General features: G+C 52.4%; 1 protein-coding gene across 1 annotated transcript; it reads left to right on the top strand.

Annotated features, from left to right (window-relative positions):
- On the top strand, nucleotides 1-20006 carry epb41l4b (erythrocyte membrane protein band 4.1 like 4B). The gene is made up of 23 exons (XM_056286554.1): nucleotides 1-358; nucleotides 2712-2816; nucleotides 3010-3052; nucleotides 4570-4648; nucleotides 5188-5232; nucleotides 7447-7499; nucleotides 8206-8326; nucleotides 9112-9199; nucleotides 9402-9490; nucleotides 9666-9735; nucleotides 9879-10048; nucleotides 11299-11408; nucleotides 12827-12857; nucleotides 13672-13705; nucleotides 14411-14514; nucleotides 15833-15972; nucleotides 16645-16763; nucleotides 16876-16989; nucleotides 17855-17910; nucleotides 18029-18181; nucleotides 18416-18536; nucleotides 18710-18843; nucleotides 19793-20006. The coding sequence occupies exons 1-23, from the start codon at nucleotides 56-58 to the stop codon at nucleotides 19851-19853; spliced, it is 2343 nt and encodes a 780-aa protein (XP_056142529.1). The 5' UTR covers nucleotides 1-55; the 3' UTR covers nucleotides 19854-20006.
- Nucleotides 20007-20396: the final 390 nt, after the last annotated feature.

Here is a 20396-nt window from a genome sequence, read left to right as displayed (position 1 = left end):
GGGAGTCGCCGTCGGCCAACGCGGGAGCTGCTCGCGTCGTGGATCGGGGTAGAAGATGATGGGCTTTCTGCGCCGGACGTTCAGCCGCCGTTCGCGGAGACGGCTGCAGACGGCGGCGGAGGCGGACGAACGGGACGGTAAGGGGGGAGGAGGAGGAGGAGGCGGAGGTGGAGGTGGAGGTGGTAGAGGGGCAACCGGGAACCCCGCGCTCCTCGCTCACCAGCAGCAGGTCGTCCATGCGCCCGCCGTGGTCACCGGAGGAGCGGCGGTGCACATCCCGGCGGCCGGCACCGCGCGTCCGGTCGTCACCTGCCGGGTTCTGCTGCTGGACGGCTCGGACGTCAGCGTGGACCTGCCGGTGAGTTCCAGCGCGTGCAGCGCGTGCGGCGACCTGTGTTTAACCGAGTGTGTGTGTGTGTGTGTGTGTGTGTGTGTGTGTGTGTGTGGTGGGGGGGTAACACACTTGTGACATGTAAAGGGTACAGAGCAGGGGCGGTCATTGTCCCCTGCCTGGCAGCGCCCCAGTGGCTCGTGGGGACGGGGGGGGTTCAACTCGTCCCCCCCCCCCAAAAAAAGTCCAAACTTTATTCCGTGAAACCAGTCAGCAGGTTGTCTTTTGGAAACTGCCACATGCCTCTGAGAGGTCCATGTGGTACATTGTATCCATAGCCGCTGGAGGTCAAAGGGCCCGCTCGCCTAAGGCGACCCCCTACCCAGAATAGAAGGATCCACATTTTGGGGAAGGAGACCCGGCCCCAGCTCTTAGTGTGTGTGTGTGTGTGTGTGTGTGCACAGTGATGGGTGCAGCTACAACTGGTGTGGCGATCGGTCGGTTCGTCCCAATTCATCACATTACTTTGCCGCGCTGACTACAATGACCTCAAAGATAGACCCTCTCCCTCCCCCCCCCCCTCTCCCTCCCCCCCTCTCCCCCTCTTTTCATTTTCCTAATGCTTTTTCCATTCTTTCCCTTCCTCCTGCCACCCTGCTTCCCAATGTCCCTTTTAAGTTCTCTAGTCGCCATCTTTCCCTCCTCCTCCTCCTCCTCCTCCTCCTCCTCCTGCTTATCCAGTCTTTCTCCCTTCTGTTGTTTTTCTTTTTATTTCTGCTACTATGCTCAGTCCTCTGTGCCTGGTGGTCTCTCCAAAATGTTATTCCCCAGTTCCCCGATCTGATTTATCATTGCGGGGCCTACGTGTCATAGATGTGTGTGTGTGTGTGTGTGTGTGTGTGTGTGTGTGTGTGTGTGTGTGTGTGTGGTCATAAGCCCCGTCCCGTGAGATGTTTTCATATTGAAGGTCGCATGTGTCACCGAAGCTGTTGCGTGCGTCGCCCTACATCGCTCCCATCTGCCCGGCGAGTCACCGGAGGAGAAACGGGTTTTGTTGTTTTTCCCGTTGGTTCGGAAATTACCTGTCTGTCCCCCCCCCCCCCCCCACGTAGAGCGAAGACGGGACCGCCGGGCCCTCCCACGGCTGGGGACACTCCAGCTGCCAACACACACGGCTGGGGGAATCTCAGGTGACGGCGTCGTCAAACCGCCATCTCAGCCGGAGGTGTGCTGGAGCGAGTCCCGTCATGTTGGCCCGGTTCCCCGGAGGCGCCGGCGTAAACGTGCGGCGAACGGAGCCGAGCTTCCCTAATGAAGCCCGTTGGACTGTCTGTCGCTTTGGTCTGTGTACAAATGGAGCATATGGTGGGTGGGAGGGAGGGAGGGAGGGGAGGGGGAAGTTCCCCCCCCCCCACACACACACATTTATGTGCTCCTCGGTCACAGCCTCCGGTAGGCAAATTTTGGCTTTCCTCCACCTGTGCACTCACGTGACCGGGGCTGTGATTTGAACCAGCCCCCCCCCTCCCCCTCCCCCCCCCCCCCCTACGTGACTTCCAGTAGCCGAAAGAGCAGGAGAGCTCTGGTGGTTTTTGTCCCCAATCCCTTTAATGCCGCTGATTCGCGCACACACACACACACACGTGTCACACACACAAACTCGCAAGCGCACACCGGCAAGTTTAGACTGGTTATCGCGAAGCCAAAGTACAAGGTTATCGTCCTCGACCCCCCCACCCCCCACTGCCCCCCTCCCCCCCCACTGCACCTCTTTATATAGGGCAGATTACAGGTAAACTCTTTTTTATGGGATGAAACACGTCCCAGCCATTATTAGAGGGAACTGTTCGGCCGAAGTTTGGGACATAATAGTTCCTGTTCTGCTTAAGTGTGTTGCCTCATATTCTGTGTGTGCGTGTGTGTGTGTGTGTGTGTGTGTGTGTGTGTGTGTGTGTGAATGACGAAGGCCTCAATAAAGGCCTTTCCCCCAGGGTTTGTCCTCCTCATTTTGACCCAGATGGAGCTGTAGTGTTCCCTCACTAACACACACACACACACACACACACATAAATGCACACAAACATCCACAGTCGCATACGCAACAAGTATTTTCTCCCGCTCGCGTGTGGCCACCAGCTCCGATTCTTATCCCGCATCCGCTGGGAAGCGGACGTCCATTCAAATGGTCAAACTCTTACTTTTCGGTGGGCGGGTTTCAAGACGCGGTTGAATCGGGTTGATTTCGATTTATTTGCGTGTGATTTTTAGAGCGAGCGTTGCCGCACAGTGATGTGTGTTGAAAACGAGAGAGGGCGGGGATGAAAAAGGAGCGCCAGCAGTGTCCACGTTGGTTCTGATGTTTTATTCATTCTTGTCATAGAGCAAATCAAAAGGCCAGGAGCTCTTTGATCAGATCTTGTATCATTTAGACTTGGTGGAGGCCGACTACTTTGGACTGCAATACATGGATACGGAGCAAGTTTCGGTAAGTGTTTACACACACACACACACACACACACACACACACACACACACACACACACACACACACACACACACACAATTAATACAGCCCTTTTTTGCACACTTACCATACCATAACATGACCTCTCTCTCTCTCTCTCTCTCTCTCTCTCTCTCTCTCTCTCTCTCTCTCTCTCTCTCTCTCTCTCTATTAGCACTGGCTAGACATGTCCAAGCCCATAAAGAAGCAGATCAGAGGTGAGTTCAGCTCTGAATCCATTACCTTTGTGTTGGTGCTGATGTGGGGGGGGGGGGTAGGGTGTGTGGGGTGGGGTGGGGGGGGGTAGATGTGTGCAGCGGCAGGTAAATGTGGGAGCAGGTGGCTTATTATCACACGGTGACTCGGCGATTAGCATGAATATTAGGAGCCGTGCCCTTTTATTTGCTTTCCCACCTTGGCACACGAGGGTGGAAAATAACGGGAGGGGGAGTGGGGGCGCCGTTTCAGATAAGTCTGCTGATCTTTTCTCTTTTTGGGACTTTTCCGGCTGCATGTTTCCTGCAGAGAAACCGTGTAGAGGTAAAGAATGAAAGGAATGGAGGGTCTGATTGTAATGAACTAAGGGTGAATGGAGATTAATGGCTTGGCTGGCGGTGATGGATGGAAAGGGGTGAGGGGGAAAGAGTTGGAAAGATTCAAAGTGACTGAATTTGTCTTGATGAATTATAACTTGATGTCCTACTTCCCCCTTCCTCTTTCTTTGTTAACCTCTGTCTCTCCCTCTCTCTATCTCTCTCCTCTCTCTTGCTCTCTGTCTCTCCCCTCTCTCTGTCTCTGTCCTCTCTTGCTGTCTCTCTCTCCTCTCTCTGTCTCTCCTCTCTCTCTGTCTCTGTCCTCTCTTGCTGTCTGTCTCTGCCTCTGTCTCTCTCTCCTCTCTCTCTGTCTCGCTTCCTCCCCTCTCTGTCTGTCTCTCCCTCTCTCTGTCTCTCCTCTCTCACTTCCTCCCCCCTCTCTCTGTCTGTCTCTCCCTCTCTCTGTCTCTCTCTCTCCCTCTCTCTGTCTCTCCTCTCTCTCCTCTTGCTCTCTGTCTCTCCTCTCTCTCTGTCTCTGTCCTCTCTTGCTGTCTGTCTCTGCCTCTGTCTCTCTCTCCTCTCTCTCTGTCTCGCTTCCTCCCCTCTCTCTCTCTCTCTCTCTCTCTCTCTCTCTCTCTCTCTCTCTCTCTCCCTCCCTCTCTCTGTCTCTCCTCTCTCTCCTCTTGCTCTCTGTCTCTCTCTCTCTCCCTCTCTCTGTCTCTCCTCTCTCCCTCTCTCTGTCTCTCCTCTCTCTCCTCTTGCTCTCTGTCTCTCTCTCTCCTCTTGCTCTCTGTCTCTGTCTCTCCCTCTCTCTCCTCTTGCTCTCTGTCTCTGTCTCTCCTCTCTCTCCTCTTGCTCTCTGTCTCTGTCTCTCCTCTCTCTCCTCTTGCTCTCTGTCTCTCTCTCTCCCTCTCTCTCTCTCCTCTCTCTCCTCTTGCTCTCTGTCTCTCTGTCCCTCTCTCTGTCTCTCCTCTCTCTCCTCTTCCTCTCTGTCTCTGTCTCTCTCTCTCCTCTTCCTCTCTGTCTCTGTCTCTCTCTCCCTCTCCCTTTATACACACGTCAACACATGCTTTTCTATCCCTTTAATTTTCACTCGGTTTGTTCCTAAATGTTCCTGATTCCTGATCCGTCCCATCTTTCCGTCCACCTGTCTGTCCTCCTGCCCATCTATTTGCCTGCCTGCCTGTCTGTCTTGTCTTTAGATGGTCCTCCCTACAGGCTGTTCTTCAGAGTCAAGTTTTACTCCTCGGAGCCGAATAACCTACACGAGGAATTCACCAGGTAGCGCACACACACACACACACGGCACACACACACACACACACACACACACACACACACACACACACACACACACACACACGGCACACACACGGCACACACACACACACACACACACACACACGGCACACACACACACACACACACACACACACGGCACACACACGGCACACACACACACACACACACACACACACACACACACACACGGCACACACACACACACACACACACACACACGGTGCACACAAGTTCTCACAGCACTCTCCCGGTTCCACTGTAGAAAGGTCCAAAGGGGAAGCGAGGCTAATTACTCTGCTCCTCTGAGCGGATTCTAATCAAGGCCAAATGGACAGAGACTTGTTAAGACAGATCATATATATGTGTGTGTGTGTGTGTGTGTGTGTGTGTATCCACACGCCCAAGACAGAAACAGTAACGGGGGGGGGGGGCAGATGGGAAAGTGCAACTGATGATGCCTCGGTCTTTTATTGTCCTGTTTCATTTTGTTTTGTCTATTTATTTTTCTTCCCTGTCAGGTATCTGTTTGTGCTGCAGCTACGGCAAGACATTCTGTCCGGCAAGTAAGCAGTCCTTAACACTGTTCATGTTAACACTCACACACACACGCACATACACACACACACACACACACACACATAGAACAAGCACAGACACTAGTAAACACACATCCACAACAGATACGGAAACTAGCACACAGACACACACACGTTGGTACTGCTACAGGTGACTCACAGGAAGTGGAAGCAGCTCATCTGGACACAATGTATATTGAGAGAAACGACAATTTTCCCCCTTTTTCTCCCCAATTACCCCACTCTTCGGCGCCGTCCCGGTCTTTGCTCCACCCTCTTTGCCGATCCGGGGAGGGCTGCAGACTTACCACGCGCCTCCTCCGATACACGTGGAGTCGCCGGCTGCTTCTGTTCACCCGGCGGTGAGGAGTTTCGCCGGGGGGGGGACGTAGTGTGTGAGAGGAACACGCTATTCTCCCCAGTTCCCCCGAACAGGCGCCCCGACCGACCAGAGGAGGCGCTACTGCAGCGACCAGGACACGTACCCACATCTGGCTTCCCGCCAATAATTCTCTCAGTAAACGTTGTGTCCAGATGAACTGATTCACCTTTCTTTGCTATTGAGAGAAACTTTTCATCGCTCATCTAAGTGACCTCTTCGGTGTCAACTGACTGCGGGTATCCCACCCTTGTAAACAATACAGCGGCATAACGACCAAAACAACGGTCCGTTTCATATGCAATTTGCCAGGACCATGAACTAGAGTTTCAATGGCCATGCATACTATTCACAGAGGATTGGGAAATCAGAATCAGAATACTTTACTTATCCCTGAGGGTAAATTGAGTAATGGTGGGCATTTGGGTAGCATAGCGGTCTATTCCGTTGTCTACCAACATGGGGATCGCCGGTTCGAATCCCCGTATTACCGCCAGCTTGGTTGGGCGTCCCTACAGACACAATTGTGCATGTCTGCGGGTATGAAGCTCGATGTGTGTTTGTGTCCTGATCACTGCACTGGTGCCTCCTCTGGTCGGTCGGGGCGCCTGTTCGGGGGGGAAGGGGGAACTGGGGGGAATAGCGTGATCCTCCCACGCACGACGTCCCCCTGGTGAAACTCCTCACTGTCAGGTGAAAAGAAGTGGCTGGCGACTCCACGTGTATCGGAGGAGGCGTGTGGTAGTCTGCAGCCCTCCCCGGATCGGCAGAGGGGGGGTGGAGCAGTGACCGGGACGGCTCGGAAGAGTGGGGTAATTGGCTTGGTACAATTGGGGAGGAAAAATCCCCCCAAAAATTGGGGAATAGTTTCAATCACAGCATTGTAAGATGGTGACAGATGTATTCTTTGTTCCCCCCTCGGTTCAGTGATGGTCTCTTCACATAGACGGCCTCTTTGACTCCCCGTTCAAACCAGCGTTCCTCCCTATCAAGGATGTGCACAGCCTCATCCTTGAAAGAATGGCCACTCCCTCTAGACGGGTGTAGACTTGGGAGTCCTGACCTGACGGCACAACACAGAGGAGCTCCCGCATCAGGCCAGGATTCTAGTCTACACCCGCCTACAGGACACATGACTCGTATTTCTTCCCTTGATCTCGACCATAATGTTCACCCTTCTATAACCAGCAGTTTAACTTGGCCTCATTTTAACCGTAACCATCGACCCCATCTTTAAGTGTCTTTCCTTGAGAGCGGGATGTAGAAGTTAGCCCTTAAATGATTGGCTGGTTATTGCATCATAGCTTTCAGGTTTTCTGCACCTTACATGTAGATGTGCACACACACACACACACGTACATGTACTCACATGCACACACGTGCACACACCATAAACATCAGGATAGATCTTCCCTCTCTCGTACCCCAGATCTATCTGGGCCATGGTTCCCCCGAGCCCAGCTCTATTATAAAGCTCAAGATCACGAACAGTAGAGGGCCGCTTATTTTAGGAAAAGGGCCGCTTCTTTTCATCACTGACAAACATACACATACACACACCAGACACACATGCACACACGCACTCTTACAGACACAGATACTGTAGTGTACTCACACACTCTTACAGTGAGTAGTGTACTCACACACTGAATCTTCTCCAACACACGATAGCATGCACGCATCATCCCGTAGGAGGGATAATGTAGTGTGCGTTTCTGTATTTTTACGACAGTGCATGCATGTGCGTGTATGTGTGTGCATTTGTGCGTGTGCACTAACGCAGCTGTCTGGTCATGTCATTGTCCCTCTCGTCCTCTCCACAGGTTGAAATGTCCGTACGACGTCTCCATAGAACTGGGCGCCTATTGTTTACAAAGTAAGTTGGCGCCGCATCGAGAGGTTAGCTCATCAGACCTTCTGGCTTTGGTTTGCACATTTCCAGGTGCATAAAGTTTGACGTTTAATGTTACAACACAGTAAGACTCATTGATTTAGGGCGTCCGGGATCGCCGGTTCGAATCCCCGTGTTACCCCCGGCTTGGTCGGGCGTCCCTACAAACACAACTGGCCATATTTGCGGGTGGGAAGCCAGATGTGGGTATGTGTCCTGGTCACTGCGCTAGCACCTCCTCTGGTCGGTCGGGGCGCCTGTTTGGGGAGGGGGAGGGGGAGGGGGAACTGGGGGGGAGTAGCCTGATCCTCCCACGCACTACGTCCCCCTGGTGAAACGCCTCACTGTCAGCTGAATAAAAGCGGCTGGCGACTCCACATGTATGGGAGGAGGCATGTGGTAGTCTGCAGCCCTCCCCGGATGGGCAGAGGGGGTGGAGCAGAGACCGGGACGGCTCGGAAGAGCGGGGTAATTGGCCAACTCCAATTGGGGAGAAAAGGGGGAGGGGGGATCATTGATTTTCGTTTTTTTTGTTTTGTTTTTTTTTCTCTTTTTGCAGTTTCAACAACTTGACTTGAACAGGCAGTACTACCCACATGTTTTGGATGATATTATAACATCTGCATGTTTGCTGCTCATCACATATTTCCTATATCTGTATTTTTAAATGTGTGTGTGTGTGCATGCACAGGTGAGCTGGGAGACTGCGATCCTTTGGAGCACTCTCCCGAACTGGTGTCGGAGTTTCGCTTCACCCCCAAACAGAGCGAGGCCATGGAGGCAGACATCTTCAGCAAATGGGTGGAGCTCAGGTAAGAGCAAAGTTTACCTACCGGAAAGTCATTGATTGTCAGGCTCTGTCCCCCTTATCTGGTTTATAACACACACTGAGCAAGCAGCCTGCCGTAGGGATGCCTGTGGTCTATCACTCGACCCCGGCTGGCTGTTCCCTCACTGGGAGAGGCCACTTGGCCGAAGCCTCGGGCGGCGAGTGGGGAAAGGAAGTCATTCCAGAGCTGCCTTTCAGCGCCAGTGTTGCCACTCTAAAGAGCCTCTAAAGTTCAATGTCCCTCCATTCTCCCTTTCTCTCCCTCCGGCCTGTGTGAAGGATTAAAGGATTAATCCCTGGAGGGTCTTGATTGAATCCAGGCAGTATTTAACCCAGCTACAGTCTGATCGCTCCCATCTCGGATGAGATTACATACACATATGCTGTGCCTCGCTGAACCAACGCCACACAGGGACAGATCCGCTCCTGGGTTCTTATCAGAAACAATTGTTCTTATGCACGCATGCGCGCACACACACGCGCACACACGCCCACACACACACACACACACACACGACGTCAAGGGTGAGTCAGGTACACAACCAGAGGGTAGTCACCAAGAACCAGGCGGTTTTCGCCTCGCTGCTGCAAAAAAAAAAACCCCTCACAGTAGGCTCTGCACAAAGTGTCAGTGATGATGGTTTCCTTGTTGTTGAACCACGCCCAAGTATCAGACTGGGGGGTGGGGGTGGGGGGGGGTGGATGCCTTGAATGAAGGATATTTCTATTTTGAAAACTGGCCATAATGGTTCATTTTTGTGTCTTCAGGGGAAAGAGCCCATCTCAAGCAGAGATCAGCTTCCTCAATAAATGCAAATGGCTGGAGCTTTATGGAGTAGATATGCACTTTGTGAAGGTCTGTATGTATGTTTCTAACCTCTTAGGCTCAGTATTAGTTTGCTCATGTCGCTTTAATACAAATTCGTTCCGTTAATACTTGATATTCTTTTTGATGGACCTTCCGCTCATTGTTGCGTGGCCCTCTAACCGTATCCAAGGATAAATGGCCACTGTTAGAATTCATTCTGAATTAATTTGTGTTTGTGTTACACCCTCAGGGCCGAGATGGAGGGGAGTACGCTCTAGGTCTCACTCCCACCGGCATCCTGGTGTTTGAGGGCTCAAGCAAGATAGGCCTCTTCTTCTGGTGAATATACCAAACAGATCTGTGACTGTCTCTTCACACTAAATAACACCCACGCGTTGAGACATTCATGGCTCGGGTCTCTCTGTTTGTGTGTCTGTGTGTGTGTGTGTGTGTGTGTGTGTGTGTGTGTGTGTGTGTGTAATTGCGTGCATGTTTGTGTGTCTGTCTGATCAAGGCCCAAGATCACCCGTCTGGACTTCAAGAAGAGTCGACTCACGCTGATCGTGGTGGAAGACGACGACCAGGTACGCATCCCGTTATCAACTCGGGGTGGGGGTGGGGTGTGGGGGGAGGGCAGCATTTGCATACAGCGAGCACTATTGCACAGTGTTGCGACTGTAAACAGAAGCTTGTTACACAGATGTGTGCTTGTGGTGTGCTCGTCCAGGGACGGGAGCAGGAGCATACGTTCGTGTTCCAGTTGGCCAGCTCCAAAAGTTGCAAGCACCTGTGGAAGTGCGCCGTGGAGAGTCACGCCTTCTTCCGGTTGCGCCAGCCGACTGCAGGCAAGGCCAGCCACAGCGATTTCACACGCCTCGGGTCACGCTTCAGATTCAGGTAGAGGACGGCGAGCCGCTCGGGTTTTTTTTCCTCACTCGGTCTACATGTTGTTCGCTGTGCTGTGCGGCATATGAATTGCCTGCTGCCTTTGGCCACGAGGCTGTGTTGAGACAGGGTGGCACAAGCTGCCACACCGAGGTAGCTGTGGCCAACGGTAGGGCTCATCTATATGGGGAATAGTGCGTCACATAAACCAGAGCTTCCTCTGTATCTATGGTTACGGTGTATCTATGGTTACACAGATCTGTTCCTATGGTGACAGAATTTTTTTTCATTTTTTTTTTTTTATATTATTTGTTTTCCTGTCAAACCATTATCAGAGATGTGAAGGAATCAGCAACTAGGCCTCGCTTCCCTGTCAGCAGTGGGAGGGGAAAGCAGTCCGCTGAAGGCGTGTCAGCGGATAACTTGCAAGATCTGGCGTCATTGCACAGATATGGAACTGATTTTGGACAAAGTTGAAGTTGTGGGAAGGGAAGAAAAAGCATGAGATTTACAGAGTTGCTCGACGTCTACTTGATCGCTTGCTAAAGTTATTTATGGTTATCAGTGTGGATTCCTTGGCCGCGCTGCTAGCCATCCTGTCATAAGTTTGGCTCCAGCTGTATTTGTGTCCATGGTAGCAAAGGGTAAATGTCAGCTTCAAAAAGTTGGTTCAAAGCCAAGCAATTTCTAGACCAAAGCCTAGATTTTGATTTAATGATGATACCCTTAGTATTTTGACAGTTTTTCACATCCAAACTCTGATTGTGGCGGCTCGGTGGCTAGTGCGGTCACCTCACAGCAAGAAGGTCCTGGGTCCGAGCCCCTGGGTAGTCCAGCCTTGGGGGTCGTCCCGGGTCGTCCTCTGTGTGAGTTGCATGTTCTCCCCGTGTCTGCGTGGGTTTCCTCCGGTTTCCTCCCACAGCCCAAACACATGTAGGTCAGGTGACTCGGCCGTACTAAATTGTCTGTAGGTGTGAATATGTGTGTGTGGGCCCTGTGATGGCCTGGCGGCCTGTCCGGGGTTGTCTCCCAGCCTACTGTCCAATGACTGCCGGGATAGGCTCCAGCATCCCCGCGACCCTGAGAGTAGGATAAGCGGTTTGGATAATGGATGGATGGGACTCTTGATTGTTGCTGCCGTCATCCCCAAGAGTAATGGCGTTCTTCATGTGCACCGCTTCACGTTCTGCTGGCTATCTTCCTGTCTTTTTGTCTGCCTTTCTTACTGTGCATGTCTCTCTGTCTCTGTTTGTTTGTCTCAGTGGTAAGACAGAGTACCAGGCCACTCGGGGCAGTCGGCTAAGGAGGGCCAGCACATTTGAGAGGAGGCCAAGCAAGAGATACCCCTCCCGCTCTCACTCACTGGGCAAAGGTCAGTCACATCTGGACATCAAAATATAAAATTAAACAGTTGTAAGTAACAGTCCACTGATTCCCACATTGGCCATTGATAAACCTAAACTTGTCATTGGTAAAACTCACTTATAATGCACAGAGCTGTAATATGACGTAATGTGATGATGTTCGTCTGTTTGCCAAATTTGTTGGGACCAAAGGGGGTCCGGGTGTTGTGGCGGTCTATTCCGTTGCTTACCAACACGGGGATCGCCAGCTCGAATCTTCGTGTTACCTCCGGCTTGGTCGGGCGTCCCTACAGACACAATTGGCCGTGTCTGCAGGTGGGAAGCCGGATGTGGGTTTATGTCCTGGTCACTGCACTAGCGCCTCCTCTGGTCGGTCGGGGCGCCCGTTTGGAGGGGAGGGGGAGCTGGGGGGGAATAGCGTGATCCTCCCACATGCTACATCCCCCTGGCGAAACTCCTCACTGTCAGGTGAAAAGAAGCGGCTGGCGAGTCCACGTGTGTCGGAGGAGACATGTGGTAGTCTGCAGCCCTCCCCGGATCAGCAGAGGGGGTAATTGGCCGGGTACAACTGGGGAGAAAAAGGAGGAAAATGAGGCACCCTGGTGGCTCACTTGGTAGAGCGCATACCACATAAGCCCGAATCCTTACTGTAGCAGCCTGGGTTCGAATCCAGCCCAGGCCTTTTGCTGCATATCATCCCCTCTCTCTCCCCTGCCTTTCCTGTCTCTGTCTCGACTATCGCTATCTAATAAAGGCGGAAAATGGCCAAAAAAAAAAAAATCTTTAAAAAGAAAAGGGGGGAGGGGGGTCCGGAAAAAAAAATTGTAGGGACCACGTGCTGTGATTGAATCAAAGTAATCTGCCAGCATTGACATTGGATTTATTCTCGATTAAAGTGTATAACTCAGTGTTATAATAGCCCAAATATTTACATCAGGGAAAGTATGAGATGCTGTAAACTCAGGTTTACTTTTCTAGTGGGTCCGAAAGAACAGTTTCCTGAAATCTATGACATCTGCACTTCAATATACTGAATAATGAATGGACTTCAATACACTCCCCTCCCATGGCCGGCGGTAGATTCGGACGAAGGTCCACAACCCTCCGTCTCTATATCGACTAACCGTTTTAAATAATACAGTGCAGACTGAAGACTATATTTACCCCTTGCAATGTGCCTTTTATTTATTTAGATGGAAAAGGTCCAACTGCCTCCATGGATGAGGCTTTGGCACTTATTAATGTCTGCAGCGCCGTGGTAATGGTACCTAACATGCAAAGATGCTGAGCTCATGCACAGCTCACACAGAGCTCGCTGATCAAACGGAGTTGATCGAAGAGGGCCGGAGAGTTCAAACTTTGCTCCTCTGGTTTGCCTTTTACCTCTTTAATCCTCTCACCGATATTATTTTGTCTCTTTCCACAGCTATTTCGCCAGCCAAACCACAGCACGCTGGGTGAGTCCCTGAAGAAGATTGAACAGTTCCCATAGATTTGTACACAGGCAAAACGCACACGCACACGTACACGCACACACGCAGGTTTGAGATCAAACCTGTGAGCAATGGGGGCGTCCAGGTAGCGTAGCGGTCTATTCCGCTGGTTCGAATCCCTGTGTTACCTCCGGCTTGGTCGGGCGACACCTACAGACACAATTGGCCATGTCTGCAGGTGGGAAGCTGGCGGATGTGGGTATGTGTCCTGGTCGCTGCACTAGCGCCTCCTCTGGTCGGTTGGGGCACCTGTTCGGGGGGCGGGGGGATACCGTGATCCTCCCCCGCGCTACGTCCCCCCTGGCGAAACTCCTCATTGTCCGGTGAAAAGAAGCAGCTGGTGACTCCACATGTATGGGAGGAGGCATGTGGTAGTCTGCAGCCTTCCCCGGATTGGCAGAGGGGGCGGAGCAGCGACCGGGACGGCTCGGAAGAGTGTGGTAATCGGCTGGGTACTACTTGGGAGAAAAAGGGGGGGGGGTGTTGGCAGGTTACTTACACGCCAGTCTGTGAGTGTGAGTGAATGTTCTGCGTTCATGTGTGCGTATATCTGTACGTTGTGGTGGGGTTATCTGTGGTAGGGAAAACCAATTTCCTGCCAGACAAGAAAGACTATATCTCTCTATCTTATCCTCAACCCCGACCCTGAAACTGGAACTAGTTCCTTTTGATAGAGGAGCACCGACATGCACATGTGTACACGTGTGTACTATGTATGTATGTTTGTACAGTATATTGTGTGTTTTCTGTTAACTCGTAATTCTGTTATCCGTTCTAGCGCTCGAGCCAGCCCTGACCCCAGCCTGCATCTGGTGAGATACCTCAGAACCTCAGATATCCCTCTCCTCATGAACACACACACACACACACACACACACACACACACACACACACACACACACACACACACACACACACACACACACAGAAACACTTCTGTTCATGCTCTCTCTCGCTCTCTCTCAGCCTCACCTCTCACTCTCTCCGTCGCATGTGTATACACACATTTAACTGTGTTATTCGGGGCATCCGGGTAGCATAGCGGTCTATTCCGTTGCCTAGCAACACGAGGATCGCCGGTTCGAATCCCCGTGTCAACTCCGGCTTGGTCGGGCGTCCCTACAGACACAATTGGCCGTGTCTGCAGGTGGGAAGCCGGATGTGGGTACGTGTCCTGGTCGCTGCACTAGCGCCTCCTCCGGTCGGTCGGGGCGCCTGTTCAGGGGGGAGGGGGAACCGGGGGGAGCCCCTCCCAGGTCGGCGGAGGGGGTGGAGCAGCGACCGGGATGGCTCGGAAGAGTGGGGTGATTGGCCAGGGACAATCGGGGAGAAAAAGGGAGAGAAAAAAAAACAAAAACCTGTTATTTATGTTCGACGACATAAGTTAATCATGTAATTATTAATAATTAATATATCATTAGTTATCAGATACGGATGTGTTGAGTTCTTTTGGCTCTTGTGACAACGTTGGATTATTGGGCATCTTATTCGAAGCTCTCCTCTTCCCCGCTGTATAGTACCAGCATAACATTCCCATTGGTCGTGACCCCTGGCACCCGCCCCACCCGGCCCTCACCCCCCCAGTTTACCTGCAGCACACCGGGCACACACCGCCCCACAGGTAAGACCGCCGAACCGACCCCCGACCACAAGGTTGCATGTAGGTCTTTAAAAAAAAAAAAAAACAGTTTGACGTCGAGGAGAGGATGTGATTGGATTTTGAATTTGGTGTTGGAATATTATTTTATTTTTTTTCATTGTGCCATCTGTTTTAGGGATTCTTGGGCGCACACTGGCTGAAGGGCAGATTTCTATTTTTAGAGATGCTTTCTCTCCTCTTGCCTCCCTCGTCACCCTTCATATCACTCATGAACCTCATTGCCCATGTCTGTGGCTGTCTGTATGTGTTGCTTCCACCCGCATGCTTGTGTGTGTGTGTGTGTGTGTGTGTGTGTGTGTGTGTGTGACCCTCCATCTACCTGTCATGTTCAGGCCTTCTGGGGAGGCTGCGAGTCCCGAGCCCAGCCGTTGCGCCGTACCACAACGGACCAGCGGCGTCTTCCCGGGGTCGATCAGCGTGGTTTACAAGGATAAGGTCATGACCGCCCTTTGACCAGGACCATCTTCCAAACCCCACCCTGCTTTTACCCCCCCTCCCTCCCCTCCCCAAGACTATCCCAAACTGAAACTTAACCCCGGAGAGGAGGGACTCTTGTCGGTGGACTCGCTACGGGAGGAGGAGTGCATCATCACGATCACAGCCATTGTCTTCATCAACTCCATTTCCCTCATCGGACGCCATTTCACAGCCTTCCCTGTTGTTTCCTCGCCCGTCTTCCCAGCCAGGCCCAGAAAACAACCTCTTGAACGAGGGAGATGAAAGAGAAACCCCACTTAAATCGCTCTGTGCATTTATTTTTTTCAGTTACGCGTGTGTCAGATTTGACTCGGGGAGGTCACGTTGTCCTCCGTTTTCAAGAAGTCTTGCCGACAGCCGGATTTCCTGAATCCCTCCGCGTCACGTGTGTGAAACGAGGCGATCCGACCGCGGCGTCTCCTGAATGTAAAGCTGTAAATTTGTGCTCCGTAAATGTAATTCGCTTACAGGTCTGCAGAGGTGTGATGGCTTCGCTCTCTGTGCATATCCTGGGGAATAAATTGCAAAAAAAAAAAAAAAGCTAAAAAAATGTCAATTTTTTTTTTTACCATATTTAATCTGCAGCGGAAGTTTACGAACGCGCTCAAATCGATCGCAGTGTGTTCACATGTGTGCGATGCTGCCACCGTTTGTATCGTCATCCTTTTGCCTCTTGTTACATTAAACCGTAGCTCTCGTTGCCTCGTCTAATCTCCACAAGTGACCCGATAAACGTTTGTTTGCGTGAGGGGTGAGAGAGAGGTGGTGGGTGTTTTGTGTTGATGGCACGTGTCGTCCTCAGTTACCCTCTGAGCGGTCCCGGTTCGCAGCATCAGTTCAGCGTCGAGGAGAACGAGGCCCAGTATTCGGGGAAGGTCCACTGCCATCGCCGCCGGCACACACACAGCCAGGACACTTTGTGCCACACACACACCAACGCCAGTGAGTACGCAGGCTGTTTTCAGCCAGATGTGTTGCAACATTTTGAAAAATAAAGGGGGGGAGGGGGGGTCTGTCTGTGAATCCACTGTGCCCGGATAGCATCCGGATGTGGGCCACTTCAGGCAGTGATGCGGCACTGGTGGCCGCCTTCTGGCCCTGACAAAATGGATGTGAGCCTGAAGTGGCCCACATGTATAATAGTGTGGCCCAAATGTGCCAAATCAAATGTGGGCCTTTTTTTGGCAAAGACGCGGTGCTCTGGGCAACATGTGATCTGGATGTGACCCTGAAGTGGCCCGTGTGGTGAATGGTGAATATGGCCCAAATATCACAACACACATATGGCCCACCTTTGGCAAATCTGTGGCACATGCGGCATTGCTGTGGCTTGGTTCTGGCCCAGATCCGGCAAACAGGAGCGGACCGCCCAAGTGCCGTCATTCCACGCGGTATGTGGGCCGGATGAAAGTGTCGGGTGTGGGACGGGTCCGGGCCACAGCAGTTTTGCTCTCTGGGTGCAGCGGCATTGTGAGTCGGCAGGTTTACCCGGGGAATAAAGTTCAATTTCTGCTCCGTGCTGCACAATGTTCTGCACCCACTTGCTCGTAAATGCGATGTGTGTGTGCGTGTGTGTGTGTGTGTGCGTGCGCGCGTTCCTTTTATCCGAGTTAGAACACCGAGCCCCTCCTTGCCCGGCAGACGAACTGGACCTGTCTCAGTCTCTGCTCAAGGCCCTGGAGTCTGACAGCGACTCTTCCCCTTGGCCGTCTCTCCACATCAATATCGACAAGGTCAGCAGACTGCTCATTAGGTTTGGTTTTGAGTTTGTTTTTGTGTTTTTTTCCTGTTCAGCCGACGCAATGAAACTTTGCTTCGGTCTCTCCCCTCTTGTCCCTCTACCAGGGTGAGGAGAAGCAGCTGTCTGAAAAGTCCCTGCACCCCCCCGCCTCGCCGTCGTTGCTGCCGGACCACCTCAAATGCAACATCCTCAAGGCGCAGATGGAGGCGGCTTTCAGGGTGAAGGCCGCTACAGGCTTCCTCCAGCCAGCCACCTTCTGATGGCTGAATGCTGTGTGTGTGTGTTTGAGCCCACTTCTTGTGCTTCTGTTTTTGTGAGCAGTTTGACCCCCCCCTCCCCTTTTCTACCCAGTTGTATCTGGCCAACTACCCCGCTCTTCCGGGTTGTCCCGGTCGCTGCTGCACCCCCTCTGCTGATCCGGGGAGGGCTGCAGACTACCACATGTCTCCTCCCATACATGTGGAGTCACCAGCCGCTTCTTTTCACCTGACAGCGAGGAGTTTCACCAGGGGACATAGCGCGTGGGAGGATCACACTGTTCCCCCGACTGACCAGAGGAGACGCTAGTGCGGCGACCAGGACACATACCCACATCCGGCTTCCCACCCGCAGACACGGCCAGTTGTGTCTGTAGGGACGCCCGACCGAGCCGGAGGTAACACGGGGATTCGAACCGGCGATCCCCGTGTTGCTAGGCAACGGAATAGACCGCCGCGCCACCCGGACGCCCCAGCGGTTTGAGTTTTTAACCGTCAGAGTGAGGACATTTCTGCAGAGTGAGAACATTATGGCTGGTCCTCCCTTTTTTAAGGGTCTGTTTTAGGGTCTGGATTTGGGTTTAGGATTAAGGTTAGAATTAGGATTATATTAAGGTAGGGGTTCAGGTTAGGCATTGAGTTCTGATGGTTAAGGTTAGGGTTAAAGGTGAGGGTATGAATGTCGTCAGTAGGGTTGAGGGTTGGGAGCCCTCACAAAGATGGAAGTACAAGAACGTGTGTGTGTGTGTGTGTGTGTGTGTACCGACATGCTGGCACACAGGCCAAGATTCTAATCCTCCATTTCCTTCTCTCCTTCATGATGAAGAAGGAAGCTCCGACGCCGCCGAGGGGGAAGAACTCGGGCGAGGCTCTGAACGACAGGTCAGCGTCTCTTCAGGGTGTGCGTGCATGTTTCTGAGCTGCTACACTGCGTGCGTTCAATTCCAGGTTCAAACTGGCTTGTGTGTGTGTGTGTGTGTGTGTGTGTGTGTGTCCTCAGATATCAGAGCTCGCCCCAAGATTCAGCCCCGTCCAGTCTGACCGCAGACAAGACCCCCCATCGGCCAGAGTGCAACCCCACCCCGGAGAGACTGCAACCCAGGCCCAACCCGAGCACCAACCGCAGGAAAAGGCTGGTTCGCCAGTTCAGCTTGTGAGTAAGGACGACCTTTAGGTGAACGCCGAAGGGCAAGCGATGCCCGCCGGCAGTTTTCTTTTTTTATTGGCACACAATGCACTCCTTAAATCAATGCTAGGCGGAGTACTTGAAGCGACGTTAATGCCGTCTCCCCCTCTTGGTAAAATGACAGTCTTTTCCCCTTGTAATGGATTGGCCGTATAAATCAGGATCGTGCCTGAGCCTCTTCTCTGTCGACTCGGTCAATAGCAACCATGAAGATGAGGATAATCTCCCAGAAGCCCTTGCGGCAATCTCGTCCCAGAGCGCGGGCAAGTCTGGATCTACCAGTTCGTTGGACAAACAAGTACAACCACCCATATACCCACAGGTAACTCATACACACATACACACACACACACACACACACACATACACACACACCAACACACACACCAACACACACACAAGCAACTCTTGAACAGGAGACTTTTGCTTGTCTGCATGTGTGGATTACGTGTATCCGTATGTGTGTGTCGGCCCACACATGCATTTGTATTACAGGTGGACAATATGCCCACACTGGAACTGGGTAGTCCCTGCTGTCCCTCTCCTTCTCCGTCCCCACACCTCTCCCCTTCCTTCTACCATAGCTCCATCCCTCACCTGGTCCCGTACCTTGCCGCCCACACGGACAGGTAACCTATCGCCCTTTTGTCGAAGCCTCCATCCGGTGACTTCAAACAATTTGAACTTTTTTTTTTCTTTTCTTTTTTTTTCCTTCACGGGGGCGTCCGGATAGCATGGCGGTCTATTCCGTCGCCTACCAACATGGAGATCGCCGGTTCGAATCCTCATGTTGTGTCCAGCGTGGTCGGGGATCACTACAGACACAACTGGCCGTGTCTGCGGGTGGGAAGCCGGATGTGGGTATGTGTCCTGGTCGCTGCACTAGCGCCTCCTCCGGTCGGTCGGGGCGCCTGTTCGGGGGGGGGGGGACTGGGGGGGGGTAGCGTGATCCTCCCACGTGCTACATCCCCCTGGTGAAACTCCTCACTGTCAGGCGAAAAGAAGCGGCTGGCGAGACTCCACATGTATGGGAGGAGGCATGTGGTAGTCTGCAGCCCTCCCCGGATCGGCAGGGGGGGGGTGGAGCAGCAACCGGGACGGCTCAGAGAGCCGGATGATTGGACGAGTACAATTGGGGAGAATAAAGGGGTGGGGGAGGGTCAAAAAAATTCATCGTCTCAAGAAAATCACAAGGCAATGTGAGGAGCTGCTAGTCGGCTAAGCTCTAGCGCAGCGTTTCTCAACCCGGTCCTCAAGGACCCCCCCTATCCTGCAGGTTTTCATGGTAACCCTGCATAGGAAGCCCCGCTTGTGCTTACTCGACCAATCATCTCGCAGCACTTAATTATGCAAGGTGTGCAACGTCTGACAAAATTCATTGCTGATTGGTTGAATAACTACAAACGGGTAACCTATTCAGGGTTGCAAAGGAAATCTGCAGGATAGGGGGTCCTTGAGGACCGGGTTGAGAAACGCCGCTCTAGCAAATGAAAGCGATGACGTGGCGTGTGCATTTATTTGTGTTAACCGCTGCTGAATGTCACGTTGTCCGTATTGTCGTACTTGTGCGTGTCACAGGGAGGAGGTGAGACTGGACAGAGAGAAGATACTAAGGGCACTCCTGATGACAGAGCTCTGAGACGCTGACCCTTGACCCCCCCTCGTGACGTTGCCACCGACCCAGTGTCAAAGGGAGGCCGAAGCGGAGTCGCCAAAGTCCCAAAGTCGCCAGCTGCACTCAGCATTTGTACATTTGCATAATGCAGTCAACATTTCCAAATATATATTTACACAAAGAGTACTTGGCTTAACTGTTATTTTACAAGGTATTTGATTTGTGTTCACACGACTGAAAACGTATTGAGCTTTCCCGCGGAGTGTTGTGGAGCCAGAGGGACTCGGTCATTGACTCACAGGCACGTGCGCACACACACACACACACACACACACACACACACACACACACACACACACACACATACAAGCAACTCTTAAGACCGGTGCTGCTTGCATGAGAGACCATCCATCCATTATCCAAGCCGCTTATCCGAATTCGGGTTGCAGGATGCTGGAGCCTATCCCAGCAGTCACTGGGGCGGCAGGCAGGGAGACACCCTCGACACGCCGCCGGTCCATCACAGGGCTGACACACACATGCACATTTACACCTAGGGGCAATTTA

The sequence above is a fragment of the Lampris incognitus genome, chromosome 9 (assembly GCF_029633865.1).
Source record: "Lampris incognitus isolate fLamInc1 chromosome 9, fLamInc1.hap2, whole genome shotgun sequence".
NCBI classification, from domain to species: domain Eukaryota; kingdom Metazoa; phylum Chordata; class Actinopteri; order Lampriformes; family Lampridae; genus Lampris; species Lampris incognitus.
This window is presented reverse-complemented; position numbering and strand designations above follow the sequence as displayed.